The 14,840-nt window shown below is 41.9% G+C and overlaps 1 protein-coding gene across 3 annotated transcripts in view; it reads right to left on the bottom strand.

The window, feature by feature from the left end:
- LOC120943465 (transformation/transcription domain associated protein) overlaps positions 1-14,840 on the bottom strand; it is a 263,678-nt gene that overhangs the window by 228,381 nt on the left and 20,457 nt on the right. For all 3 annotated transcript variants that reach the window (XM_040356782.1, XM_040356783.1, XM_040356780.1), the window contains exons 5-9: positions 11,799-11,903; positions 6,035-6,118; positions 4,507-4,563; positions 2,356-2,481; positions 2,133-2,210 (exon numbers count right to left, since the gene is read on the bottom strand). In XM_040356782.1, coding sequence (XP_040212716.1) covers positions 2,133-2,210; positions 2,356-2,481; positions 4,507-4,563; positions 6,035-6,118; positions 11,799-11,903 — 450 coding nt within the window. The remainder of the gene's footprint in view (positions 1-2,132; positions 2,211-2,355; positions 2,482-4,506; positions 4,564-6,034; positions 6,119-11,798; positions 11,904-14,840) is intronic.

The following is a 14,840-nucleotide window of genomic DNA, read 5'->3' on the forward strand; positions in this document are numbered from 1 at the left end:
CAGGAAAAAAAAAAAAAATATTATTCAAAGTTAAAAACAAGTGCAGAAGATTTAATAGATGGAAAAGTGACTAAAGTTCCCCTCTAAGTCTACCACAAACCCAGAAGTATAGGATTCTTGCTGCCCCTTTTTACCAACATAAAGGTGCTTGTGCAGCTGCACAGCCAACCCAATAACTTACTTAACAGCTGTAAAAAAGAAAAAAAGAAATGTAAAGGATGTTGTCGTATGTGACATATAATCAGCTTCTGTCCACAAAAGAGAAGAAGTGTGTAGGATCAATGCATTTCACAATTAATGCTTCATCAGGATCCGTGCCAGCAACAAGGAACACAGAAGCTGCACATATTGAAATTGGAATAGATTAGAATTAAAGTATAATACAGTTTAAACAAAAAATGTCAAACTATTACAAATGAGAGCTTATTTAAATCTTTCCCTCTAGCTCAAATGCTCTCCATAAGTTTTCATTTGTAATAATTTGCTGGAATTTATGGTTAAGATGATATTATACTTTAATTGTATAATAATCTATTCCGATATGTGCAGCTTCTTTGTTGCTGGCACAGGTCCTGATGAAGCATTAATAGTGAAACGCGTTGATCCTGTTCACTTATCTTTTGTGGACAGAATCTGATTAAGTATCACATACTGCAAACACTTTTCAATTTGTCCAGAAATTAATATTTTAGGCTTTATTTCTGTGGTTTTAACCACTTCCAGACCGCCGCATGTATATGTACGTCGGCAGAATGGCACGTACAGGCACATTGGCGTACCTGTACGTCCCTGCCTAGACGTGGGTCCGATCGGGACCCCCCCCCCCCCCCGCGCTACATGCGGCGGTCGGATTCCCGCGGGGAGCGATCCGGGACGACGGTGCGGCTATTCGTTTATAGAGCCGTATGTAAACACGGCTTCCCCGTGCTTCACTGTGGCGGCTGCATCGATCGAGTGATCCCTTTTATAGGGAGATTTGATCGATGACGTCAGTCCTACAGCCACACCCCCCTACAGTTGTAAACACACACTAGGTGAACCCTAAATGTTACAGCGCCCCCTGTGGTTAACTCCCAAACTGCAACTGTCATTTTCACAATAAACAATGCAATTTAAATGCATTTTTTGCTGTGAAAATGACAATGGTCCCAAAAATGTGTCAAAATTGTCCAAAGTGTCCGCCATAATGTCGCAGTCACAAAAAAAAAATCACTGATCGCCACCATTAGTAGTAAAAAAAAAAAAAAAATAATAAAACTATCCCCTATTTTATAAACGCTATAAATTTTGCGCAAACCAAATCGATAAACGCTTATTGCGATTTTTTTTACCAAAAATAGGTAGAAGAATACGTATCGGCCTAAACTGAGGAAACATTTTTTTTTTATATATATGTTTTTGGGGGATATTTATTATAGCAAAAAGTAAAAAATATTGAATTTTTTTCAAAATTGTATGTTCTATTTTTGTTTATAGCGCAAAAAATAAAAACCGCAGAGGTGATCAAATACCACCAAAAGAAAGCTCTATTAGTGGGGAAAAGGGACGCCAATTTTGTTTGGGAGCCACGTCGCACGACCGCGCAATTGTCTGTTAAAGCGACGCAGTGCCGAATTGTAAAAACCCCTTGGGTCATTTAGCAGCATATTGGTCCGGTCCTTAAGTGGTTAAACATGTCATTTGTTTTTTTGTAATAAAGATGTATACTTTTTAACAATTGTTGACTTTTGGGTGACAGCACATTATCTCACTCTCCACTCCTCTGTGGTCAGAGAGAACTATTTAAAGTAGCAACACAGCATTTCAGGTCAGCCTATAATAGCTTACAAAGTGACAGCAATCAGATCTTATCAGTTTAGCTTTCAGCACCCATTGTGAACTCTTATTAAATACACACACACACACACACACACACACACACACACACACACACACACACACACACCGTCCACACACAACTTTCACTGCGCGCACGCACTCGCACATACACACCAAGAGTCACATTATTCGGGCTCAAGCAAGATAGTTTCATCATTTTGCTATAAGAACACACACGCTAAACTATCACGGTGTTGTGTTCAGAGTGTTTATCACTACTGATATTGAAGTATTATGCAGAGAAACAGACTTACTTGGTACATAAGAACTACTATGATTGGCAACTCCGCCAGCACCTTCAGGGAGAGAGCGCCTTTAGGGATGATGGTGTGCTGTATAGAAATAAACAAAATCAGCCAAAAGGGAGTTGAAGGTGTAAGTTACACAGAAAGCACAACTCAAAATCTCCACATATAAAAAACATAATTTTACTGATCAATAAATATTTTGCTAATCTTAGCAGAACATTCTACTTACTGTTCTCGTCTCACTGTCTTCTCGCTCTGGATTTACTTTGACAACAACGGTGGAAATCATGCCAACCATTTCGGGTGTAGGAACAGTGTTGTCAGCAATCGCAGGAGGGCTCTCAAAGTAGCGATTCTTTATTTTAAAAAGAACAAAATAAATGTTAGAGAATAGCGCACACACACACACACACCTCCCAATCATCCATAACATTATGGCCACTGACAGGTAAGGCGAATAGCATTGAATATCCCGTTAAAATGACATCAGAAAGTGGGTGGGATATACTAGAACAGGCATGTCCAAAGTCCGGCCCGTGGGCCAAATGTGGCCCCCCTGTTGATTTAATATGGCCCCCCTGGGGATTTGGAAATATATATTGTTTGTGGCCCCCAGTGCCACAAAAGATATAAACCGTGTTTATCGGCGCTGCCTTGGAGGGGACAGGAAGGGGGCAGGACGAGCACCGTCAGATTACATGAAGAGAATCTCCTGTTTACTCAGCAGCGTCTGTATTGGAAGTCATGTCTCCTGGGATGCCATTGGACGACTGTTCTGTCTATCATAGGAGGTGGGACTTTGTATTAAAGAGGCCATAGCGTAAACAAGAGTTTCTCCTGTTTGTATGGCACATGTGAGGCTGCATTGGTTGCAATGGTAAGGCTGCATTGGTTGCAATGGTAAGGCTGCATTGATTGCAATGGTAAGCCCGTGCGTATTATACGCCGATAAATACGGTATATCCAAATAACACGCCCAAGCTCATCCTTAGTCCCGAGCAGCGCTCTGGGATTCGTTTGGATGAAAAAGCAGACATACGGTCCGCACGTCTGAAAGGGCCCATACAAAGTCCAACTATGCTGAAACTAAGCCAAAACTAATTCAAAGCCGGTGAAGGGGAATTTATTTTTTATTTTTTAACAGTTGGGATTCGCCAATACTCAAAACGTTATACAGTAAAACCTTGGATTGTGAGCATAATTCGTTTCAGAAACATGCTTGTAATCCAAAGCACTTGTATATCAAAGCACATTTTCCCATAAGAAATGATGGAAACTCAAATGATTCGTTCCATTTAATCATAAGGCCTTCCCGTTTATAGTCCATATAAAAAGATTATAGCATTGTGACCAGGTTGTGTAACTATAAAATGTCCATCCACAAATGTCAGCCTCCCCAAGGGGATTAGAAGCAAAAACCCAACAGGAGCTACAGAGTATAAAAGAAGAGAGGCGTCTTTAAGTGTAGCAATATGTTGCTAAATGTTGTACCTTCATTAAATGTAACATATTGCTCTTCTCTTTTATATTCAGTTGTGACATGACACTACTTGTATAACAAGTCAAAATGTATTTAAACATTTTGCTTGCCTTGCAAAACACTCTCAAACCAAGGTTTTACTGTATTTATTCATGTAGGTAGAGCTGCACGATTCTGGGAAAAATTACAATCGTGATTCTTTTGCATAAAAATTAAGATCACGATTCTCTCACAATTCTCAAAATTATATTTAAAGTTATTTTCAACACAAAACTAAGCTTTTGTGGTTAAATACAGTATATGTAAATCTGACGGACTGTTTACATATTAAATTTTAAAAGCCGCAGCAAACCTGCTGACCTTACTTGCTTGCTAATGTGAAAGAACACCTCTGATTTTCACATTTAACTAAAGGTGAAAATCAGAGGTGTTCTGTCACATTGGCAAGCATGTAAGTTTGCTGCGGCTTTTAAAATTTAACATGTAAACAATCTGTCAGATTTACATATACTGTATTTAAGCACATAAGCTCCGTTTTGTGTTGAAAATAACTGTTGGGTGTAACAAGATGTCCGCTTGCCCCCCTTCTCACTATCATTACTGTGCAGGACTGTGGGGTGGAGCAAGATGGCGGCGACAAAACATCACTTCCTGACGAGACAGTCGCCGCCAGGTGTACCAAGATGGCCGCCGCTCCGGAGCTAGGCCGAAGCCAGGGACTTTCCTATGGCCGCACACGAAAATCACAGGTCATCCGGCCTGGAGATGGCAGGGGGGGGTGAATCGAGATTTTCGTACGATAAATCGTGCAGCTCTATAGGTAGGGTACAGAGCTCATTGTGCTGCATATTCCCGGTCATCACAAGGGGAACTGGAGATGGGCATTGAGAAAACACTTACCACAACTTTTGGAAGCTCTTTATAAATCTGGCGGACAAAGTCAAGGAAATGGTGAATCTAAAAGAAATGGAAACAAAATAGTTTAAAACCATCTTAAAGCAAAATGTGATAATCTCTTCATGTTTATGTGATAAAACAAAATGTCATACAGCTTTAAAGCATACCTAACCTCATGTACACAAATTGATAGTATTGCAGCTTACCAGTCCTTAGATGTGGTGGCTGCATTTGTTTTATTTCCTTTAGTTTAACCTGGTAGTACTGCCATTAAAGCGGTGGTTCACCCGATAAAAAATTTCTAACACTACATCCAGCCCAGTTCTGCAAATAAAATTACACTGACTTTTTTTTTGTCACCGTAGATAGCGCTTATCCGTAGAATTCACCGTGGCTTCCGGGTAGGGAATCCCCCGGGAGTGGGCGTTCCTATTGACATGCCAATTGATTGACATGCTAAACGACGGCGCACAGAGAGTGCGTCACGACTTCCCGAAAGAAGCTTGGGTCGGCTCGGCTCTATTCGGCGCCTGCACACCGGCGCCGAATAGAGCCGAGCTTCTTTCGGGAAGTCGGAACGCGCTGTATGCGCTGTCGTTTAGCATGTCAATAGGAACGCCCACTCCCGCGGGATCCCCTACCCGGAAAGCCGCGGTGAATTCTACAGATAAACAATATCTACGGCGAAAAAAAAAAAAAAAAAGGTCAGTAATTTTATTTGCAGAACTGGGCTGGATGTAGCGTTAGAATTTTTTTATAGGGTGAACCACCGCTTTAACACGCTTTCTATCCTAGCGTAACAACCGTACCAAGCAGCCTTGTCACCCTAGGACAGGGAGTGTGTTTGGACTACACAACACCTCCCCTCATCTCAAACGGAGCAGAGGCAGAGAGTACAGGAAGTTAAAAGCTCACAGGGTCGACCAAACAGATATAATAGTTGCCCTTCCAACTGTGGCTGAAATCTCCAACTATCCTCCAATCTATACTGACACATGTGTACCCACAGAGTCCATTCACATCAATGGAGAGCCAAACCACAGCCTAAGGCCCCTTTCACATTGAGGCGTTTTTCATGCGGTACATCGCTAAAAATAGCACTGCTATACCGCATGAAAAAAACCTGCCCTGTAGTGTTCAATGTGAAAGCCTGAAGGCTTTCACACTGAAGCGGTGCGCTAGCAGAAGCGCTCCAAAAGTCCTGCTAGCCGCATCTTTACTGCGGTATAGGAGCGGTGTGTTCACCGCTCCTATACCGCGCCTTCCCAATGAAATCAATGGGAAACCGCGGTACTACCGCCCGCGGTATTAACCCTTTTTCGGCCGCTAGCGGGGGTTAAAACCTCACCGCTAGCGCCCGAATATAGAGGTAAATACGACGGTATATCGGCGCTACAAATAGCGTGGCTATACCGTCACCGCAGGTACACAGCCCAATGTGAAAGCAGCCTTACAGATGCGCTTTCCCACAAAGTGAATGTGTCAACCTTCATAACATAACAAGCCCACATAACATGATAAAGCAAATTACCTCTTGGGTGATCGGTGGCCTGAACTGCTTGTGTAGCTCTATGATGATTCGTAAACAGATCAAAACATTCTCCTCGTTTTCAATCTACAACAAAATGATATACATTGTTATGATTTTAAGTTAATTTATTTTTAAATGAAAGAAGAAAAAAAAAAAGTAAATCAGACAGCCAAGTCAGTCTAACTTGTAATATGTGTAAAGAATGCAGAAGCCTAAAGCCATTCAAGTAATGTTCCATTCATTTTATCAATGCCAGTATACTGTAATTAGTTTTAGTCTTATTCCCTTATATATGCAGCATAATGCACAGCATTCCAGGCTTGGCTTATTAATGAAATCCAGCAGCTGTTAACCACTTAAGGACCGGACCAATATGCTGCTAAATGACCCAAGGGGTTTTTACAATTCGGCACTGCGTCGCTTTAGCAGACAATTGCGCGGTCGTGCGACGTGGCTCCCAAACAAAATTGGCGTCCTTTTTTCCCCACAAATAGAGCTTTCTTTTGGTGGTATTTGATCACCTCTGCGGTTTTTATTTTTTGCGCTATAAACAAAAATAGAGCGACAATTTTGAAAAAAAATGCAATATTTTTTACTTTTTGCTGTAATAAATATCCCCCAAATATATATACACACACATTTTTTTCCTCAGTTTAGGCCGATACGTATTCTACCTATTTTTGGTTAAAAAAAAAAAAAAAAAAAAAAAAAAAAAAATCGCAATAAGCGTTTATCGGTTGGTTAGCGCAAATTTTATAGCGTTTACAAAATAGGGGATAGTTTTATGGCATTTTTATAATTTTTTTTTTTTTTTTTTTACTACTAATGGCGGCGATCAGTGATTTTTTTTGTGACTGCGACATTATGGCGGACACTTGACAATTTTGACACATTTTTGGGACCATTGTCATTTTCACAGCAAAAAATGCATTTAAATTGCATTGTTTATTGTGAAAATGACAGTTGCAGTTTGGGAGTTAACCACAGGGGGCGCTGTAGGAGTTAGGGTTCACCTAGTGTGTGTTTACAACTGTAGGGGGGTGTGGCTGTAGGTCTGACGTCATCGATTGTGTCTCCCTATAAAAGGGATCACTCGATCGATGCAGCCACCCGTAAAGCACGGGGAAGCCGTGTTTACATACGGCTCTCCCCGTTCTTCAGCTCCGGGGAGCGATTGCGAGGGGGCGGCTAGAAACAAATAGCCGCGCCCTCGTCCCGGATGGCTCCTGACGCCTCGGGAACCGCCGCATGTACGGGGGGGGGGGGGGCCCGATCGGACCCACGTCTAGGCAGGGACGTACAGGTACGCCAATGTGCCTGTCTGTGCCATTCTGTCGACGTATATGTACATGCGGCGGTCCGGAAGTGGCTAATGAAATCCAGCAGCTGTTAATCACCTTAGACCAGTGGTCTCCAAAATGCAGCCCTTTCCTTGCCTTGGGGCACAATTCTTCTCACTTATATGAGACACCATCTCTCCCAACACCAATAATGGGGCACTATTCCTACCAATGATAGGGCAGCATTACCCACGCAGCTCCCGGTCCTCGCTCTGTAACAAGCGATCGCGTGTGCCCGGCGGCGATCGCGTCGGGCCGTGTCGAGAGCCGATGTATAGCTACGGGCTCTCGCGCAGGGGAGCCGACCTGCCACCGTAGAACTGTGGCAGCTGGTCGGCAAGCAGTTAAAGAGGAACTGCATTCTGCTCAAATAATTTGTAATAAAAATATCTTTGCCATTCCGAAGCTTCCCTCCAACCACTCTGCATATTATTTTATATATACTGTGATTCTGTACTTGCCAAATATGCTGCAGAAATCTCTCTTCAATGGCTGCAACCATTTTAACTGTGGGCAGCTGAAGCTGCTGCCTGTTCACTACCTGGATTTACACAGGCACACAACTCCAGCTCTGCAGCTTTTATTGGCCCTCTCATGACTCATCCCCCTCCCTTCCTGGCAAACTCTCACGAGAGTGAGAGCACTGTGCATGATGTCTTAACCCTACGCTTTTTACCAGACAGGAAGCGGGCTGTATAAGGTATTTATTTGCAGAACAAAAAATGTTTATTATCCAAAGTTAAAAGAGCAAGAGATTGGAAAGATGGAAAAATGACTCTAGCTCAAATGCTCCCCATAAGCTTTCATTTGTAATCATTTGTTGGAATTTATGGTTAAGATGATATTATTCTTGAATTGTATTCTAATCTATTCCAATTTTAATATGTGCAGCTTCTTTGTTCCTTGTTGCTGGCACGGATCCCGATGAAGTATTAATAGCGAAACGCGTTGATCCTGTCCACTTATCTTTCGTGGACAGAATCTGATTAACCACTTAAGAACCGCCTCCTGCACATATACGTCGGCAGAATGGCACGGCTGGGCACATGTACGTACAGGTACCTCCTGTACACGTACCCAGCCGTGGGTCACGGGCGCGCACCCACGACCCGGTCCGAAGCTACAGGACTCGATCGCCGCTGGGGTCCCACGATCGGTCCCCGGAGCTGAAGAACGGGGAGAGCCGCGTGTAAACACAGCTTCCCTGTTCTTTACTGTGGCGGCTGCATCGATCGTGTCATCCCTTTTATAGGGGGACACAATCGATGACGTCACACCTACAGCCACACCCCCCTACAGTTGTAAACACACACTAGGTGAAACGAAACAAAGGTTAACTCCCAAGCTACAACTGTCATTTCCACAGTAAACAATGCATTTTAAATGTATTTTTTGCTGTGAAAATGACAATGGTCCCAAAAATGTGTCAAAATTGTCTGAAGTGTCCGCCATAATGTCGCAGTCACGAAGAAAAAAAAAAACGCTGATCGCCGCCATTAGTAGTAAAAAAAAATGCAATAAAACTATCCCCTATTTTGTAAACGCTATCAATTTTGTATCAACCAACCGATAAACGCGTATTGCATTTTTTTTAACCAAAAATATGTAGAATACATATCGGCCTAAACTGAGGAAAACATTTTTTTTATATATTTTTGGGGGATATTTATTATAGCAAAAAAGTAAAAAATATTGAATTTTTTTCAAAATTGTCGCTCTATTTTTGTTTATAGCGCAAAAAATAAAAACCGCAGAGGTGATCAAATGCCACACCAAAAGAAAGCTCTATTTGTGTGAAAAAAGGGACACCAATTTTGTTTGGGAGCCACGTCGCACGACCGCGCAATTGTCTGTTAAAGCGACGCAGTGCCGAATCGCAAAACCTGGCCTGGTCCTTTAGCTGCATTTTGGTCCGGGTCTTAAGCGGTTAAGTATCACATACTGCAAAATCTTTTCAATATGTCCAGTAATGCATACATTAGGGTTTATTTCTGTGGTTTTAAAGATGCCATTTGTTTTTTTTGTGTCTTACAATAAAGATGTATACTTAATTGTTGACTTTTAGATGACGGAACATTATCTCACTCTCTGTGGTCAGAGAGAACTATTTAAGTAGCAACACAGCATTCCAGGTCAGCCTATAATGGCTTACAAAGTGACAGCAATCAGATCTTATCAGTTTAGCTTTCAGCACCCATTGTGAACTCTTATTAAAAATACACACACACACCGTCCACACACAACTTTCACTGCGCGCACGCACTCACACATACACACCAAGAGTCACATTATTCGGGCTCAAGCAAGATAGTTTCATCATTTTGCTATTGAGTTGAAATGGAGAATAACAGATTCTTTCATTCTGTGTAATTTACAATACACACGTATTGTATTGTTCAGGCCTAAGGCTAGCCATAGAGCTCTCATTTTTCCAAATCAGCCAGAGGGCTTATCAAAAAAAAAAAAAAACAGATTCATACATGAGGTGGATGGAGGAATCCCCCTGCTGTGCCATTGGATTCTGTCAGTGGGGAAAAAAGGGTGGGGACAATGTCTGCAACTGCTGTCATGGCCTCGTTTTAACCATTTCCAAGTCCAGGACGTTTTAAAAGACAGCCGAACGACATTAAGTGGCATCTATAAAGCTTATAAATTTGATATGTATGAGAAAAGGCGTTAAAAGGAGTTGTAAAGGAAAAAAAAAAAATTTGCCTAAAATTAATGGCCCAGATTCAGAGAAGAAGTACACCGGAGTATCTGCGGATACTCCGGCGTACTTTCAAATTTGCCGCGTCGTATCTTTATTTGTAATTCAAACAAAGATACAACAGCATTTGGCCAAGATCCGACAGGCGTACGGCTTCGTACGCCTTCAGATCTTAGGATGCAATACTTCGGCGCCCGCTGGGTGGAGATCGCGTCGATTTCAGCGTCGGGTATGCTAGTTAGCCGTTTACAGGGATTCACGAAGGTACGCGTGTTCGTCACATTCTCTTACGTCGTCGCTAGTCGGCTTTTCCCGTCGCAAAGTTACGGCTGCTATTTAGGTGGTGTAACAATAGACAGCCCATGTTAAAGTATGGCCGTCGTTCCCGCGTCGAATTTAAATTTTTATTTTATTTTTGCGCAAGTCGTCCGGGAATACGAAAGTACGTAACGCACGTCGTTCAAAACATTACATCGGGCGATGTCATTCCGCGCAAAGCACGGCGGGAAATTTCAAAACGGAGCATGCGCGGGAACGCGCCTAATTTAAATGGTCCTCACCCCATTTGAATTAGGCGGGCTTGCGCCGGACGGCTTTACGCTACGCCGCCGCAAGTTTACACGCAAATGCTTTGTGAATCAAGCACTTACGATGAAAACTTGCGGCGGTGTAACGTAAAGGGGATATGTTATGCAATGTCTGCAGGGTAGACAGACAGAATAGTGTAATGATTCTGTTAAAAAACGAGTAAATACCTATTAAATTCCTTCATCTATATCAACTCCGGCATTCTAGTTTCTGTTCTCTCATTCACTTCCTGGTTTGCGGCGCTCGTTCATGTAAGAACTACATTTCCCAGTATGCATTGCGGCACGCCCAGTAATTCACACCTCCTTGAGGTCTCTAACACGTAGAGAGCGTCCTGCCGCACAGATGTAGTTCCCAGGAGGGGGCGAGCACGTTACTGACCACCGCAGTAAAGCCTCCCGTCACGGTGGTCAGTAAAATCAGACAAGCAGGAAGTGAACAGAACAGAGAAGAAATAGAGCAACTTCTGAGCAAAAACGAACAATGAGGAAGTGAAAAGAGGAATGTCTGCAGGTAAAGGATGCTTATTATGAAAAAAAAAAAAAAATCCTTTACAACCCCTTTAACCCACGTATTAGACAGTCAGCACTATAGAAGAAAAAAAAATTCTGTAGCCTATTCTCAAGGTAGCAACATACAGGAAAGAAAATCATTTGATCCCGCCCATAATCTACCTGGATACAATAAGCCCATACACGCATCAAAGTTCGATCCATGTATGGCCGGCTTAAGAGAGTGAATGGAGATATTTTCACTGCCAGCTATCTTATTCAAGGCGCCATGGCACTGGTTGCTGCGTAAATATCCGAAGAGTGACTGCATCTGATAGAATGTAGTAACATTGGCTGATAATTTTCCACCCAGCCTGGGCGACGCCTGCAGGGCCACACACAGCTCAAACTTTGTCTGATTCAGACGCAAACCAGGCAAAGTTCAAACCATCTATGGCCAGCCTCAGCATACTTCCTCTGGGCACTGATCTAGACCCTTCAATTAAAGCATGGGCTGCATAGACCCAGTTTATAATTTTATGACTGCTGACACTGAATAAAAAATACAACATGATGGCTAAACGACAAAGAAACACGCATTTCTAAAATAAATTAAAAATAAATACCATTGACCTTACCTCCAGGAAACGAAACATGACAGACAGAACATTTTTGGTGTGAGGGCGGAGGTGTTCGTTGGTGGGGATCCGGTGGATTATTTCTAGAACCAACTTACGCAATTGCTGTAACAAAACAAAAATATAAAAAAAATTAATACAACATAGAAGCAACATAAGAAGATGAAATAGTTCTCTGACTACACCATACGGGGAGTGGAAAGTGAGACAAGAGACTATAAGGCTGTGTTTACACAATTTCGAATCGGATGCGGATTCTCCGCATTCAAGCCGCAATAGCAGGAGATTTTGACCGGGCTCTCCATGGAGCCGGTTCACATATCTCCGCTGTGAACTTGCACAGGAGCCCTGTGCGTCTTTTGGTCCGTTTCAGGTCCAAAATCTGCCAAAAATTTGGGCTGAAACGATGAACGAGGACGCACTGGACCCCTGCTGTGAGCCGCATGCGAAGATAGCGTGAACCCAGCCTAAATGTGCAGTCATCCAAAAGCCAACAAATTGTTAAAAAGTATACATCTTTAATTGAAGAAAAAACAAAACCAACATCTTTAAAACCACAAAGTCTTAATATATGCATCTCTGGACAAATTGAAAGATGTTGCAGTATGCGACATAAAATCGGATTCTGTCCACAAAAGAGAAGTGTGCAGGATCAACGCATTTCACCATTAATGCTTCATCAGGATCCATGCCAGCAACAAGGAACAAAGAAGCTGAACATATTACAATTGGAACAGATTAAAGTTATATCTAAAATTTAAAATTCATTGGGCATGGCCCTCATGTTACATTTAGTCTAGATACATAGACATGCCTAAAAGGATGCTTACCATCACTATTGTTTTTATTATTGTGGATGTTTTTAAAATTTTTGTAACCGTACTTTTGTGACTTGCTTTATATCTCATTTATTGTACAATGTCATTCTTAACCAATAAAAATATTAAAATAAAAAAAGAACAATATCGTTTATATAAAAAAAAAAAAAAAAAAAAATGTTCTCAATAAGCTCTCATTTTGTTGATCTTTCCCTCTCTCTAATGCTACCCATAAGCTTTCATTTGTTGAAATTTTTTGTTTAGAATACAATTAACCACTTCAGCCCCGGACCATTTTGCTGGTCAAAGACCAGGTCACTTTTTGCAATTCGGCACTGCGTCGCTTTAACTGACAAAAAAAAAAAAAAACGCAATAAACGTTTATTGATTGGTTTGCGCAAAAGTTATAGCAGCTACAAAAAAGGGGGTAGTTTTATGGCATTTTTATTAATATTTTTTTTTTTTTTACTAGTAATGGTGGCGATCAGCGATATTGTGACTGCGACTTTATGGCGGACACTTGACAAATTATTGAGACTATTGCATTTTTACAGCAATCGTCGCTATAAAAATGCACCGATTACTGTAAAAATTACACTGGCAGTGATGGGGTTAACCACTAGGTGGCGCTGCAGGGGTTAAGTCAGTACTAGGGAGTGATTCTTACTGGCTTCATGTGTCACTCTAGGCAGAATAGGGGAATGCATTGTTTACAAAGGCACCCCCCTGTTCTGCCTTCGCCACCCGCTTTCGCGGGCCGCCCAGGAACATAGAGTTCCCGAGACCCGCAAGCAGATGAGCCCGCTGGGCGTCAAATTCAAAGGGACGTACATGTACGCCAATGTGCCTGCCTGTGCAATTGTGCCGACGTACATCTGCGTGCGGCGGTCGGCAAGTGGTTAAAGTATAATATAATCTTAACAAAAAAGTTCTCATTTGATGAAATTTATTTAAAACGGTATTATACTTTAATTATATTCTAATATATTCTAATTTTAATAAGTGTAGCTTATTTGTTCCTTGTTGCTGGCACGGATTCTGATGAAGAATAGCGAAACGTGTTGATCCTGCCCGCTCAGCTTTTGTCGACAGAATCTGATTAAGCATCACATAATGCAACATCTTTTTAATTTGTCCAGAAATGCATATATTATTTATATATTGGTTTTAAAGATGTCATTTGTTTTTTGGGTCTTAAAATAAAGATGTATACTTAACAATTGTTGACTTTGGGGTGACGGCACATTATCTCACTCCTCTGTGGTCAGAGAGAACTATTTAAAGTAGCAACACAGCATTTTAGGTCAGCAATCAGATCTTATCAGTTTAGCTTTCAGCACCCATTGTGAACTCTCATTAAAAATACACACACCGTCCACACACAACTTTCACTGCGCGCACGCGCTCACACATACACACCAAGAGTCACATTATTCGGGCTCAAGCAAGATAATTTCATCATTTTGCTATTTAGTTGAAATGGACAATAACAGATTTTCATTCTCTGTAGTTTACAATACACACGTATTGTATTGTTCAGGCCTAAGGCACAGAGGTCTCAGTTTTTTTTTCAATCAGCCAGAGGGCTATAAAAAAAAAACAGATTCCCCCATTCACACAGGAGGTAGATGGAGGCATCCCCCCAGCTGTGCCATTGGATTCCATCAATGTGACTCCTCCACTGTCCGAAAACACCAGGGGTGTCCAAACTTTTTTCAAAGAGGGCCAGATTTGATGAAGTGAACATGCGTGAGGGACGATTTTGGCTGACATTCTTCAAACCATTAAAATTCGGTCTAACTGTGTTCATTCGAGAATTCTCTTGCCCATGTGGCTGCATGCAATTAAAGAGATAAGCTCAGGCGTATTATTTGGATATACCGTATTTATTGGTGTATAACACGCACCTTCACTTTAAGAGCGAAGTTTCAGGAAAAAATAAATAAAAATGTAAATAAAGAACTGTGAAGCTCTTCTGCACCCTCACAAGTGCCCATTTGCAGACCCAATATTGCCACGAATGCAGCACCCACCATTGCCAGAAATGCACCCATCATTGCCAAAGATTACCTACAGGAGAATCTCCGGTTTACACAGCGGCCTCTTTAATAGAAAGTCCCGCCTCATTTGATAAACAGAACAGTTGTCCAATGGCAGCGCCAGAGACGGAAACTTCCCATTACAGAGGCGGCCCGTAAACAGGAAATTCTCCTGTGTGTACAGC

Source organism: Rana temporaria, chromosome 6, assembly GCF_905171775.1.
Source record: "Rana temporaria chromosome 6, aRanTem1.1, whole genome shotgun sequence".
NCBI lineage: Eukaryota > Metazoa > Chordata > Amphibia > Anura > Ranidae > Rana > Rana temporaria.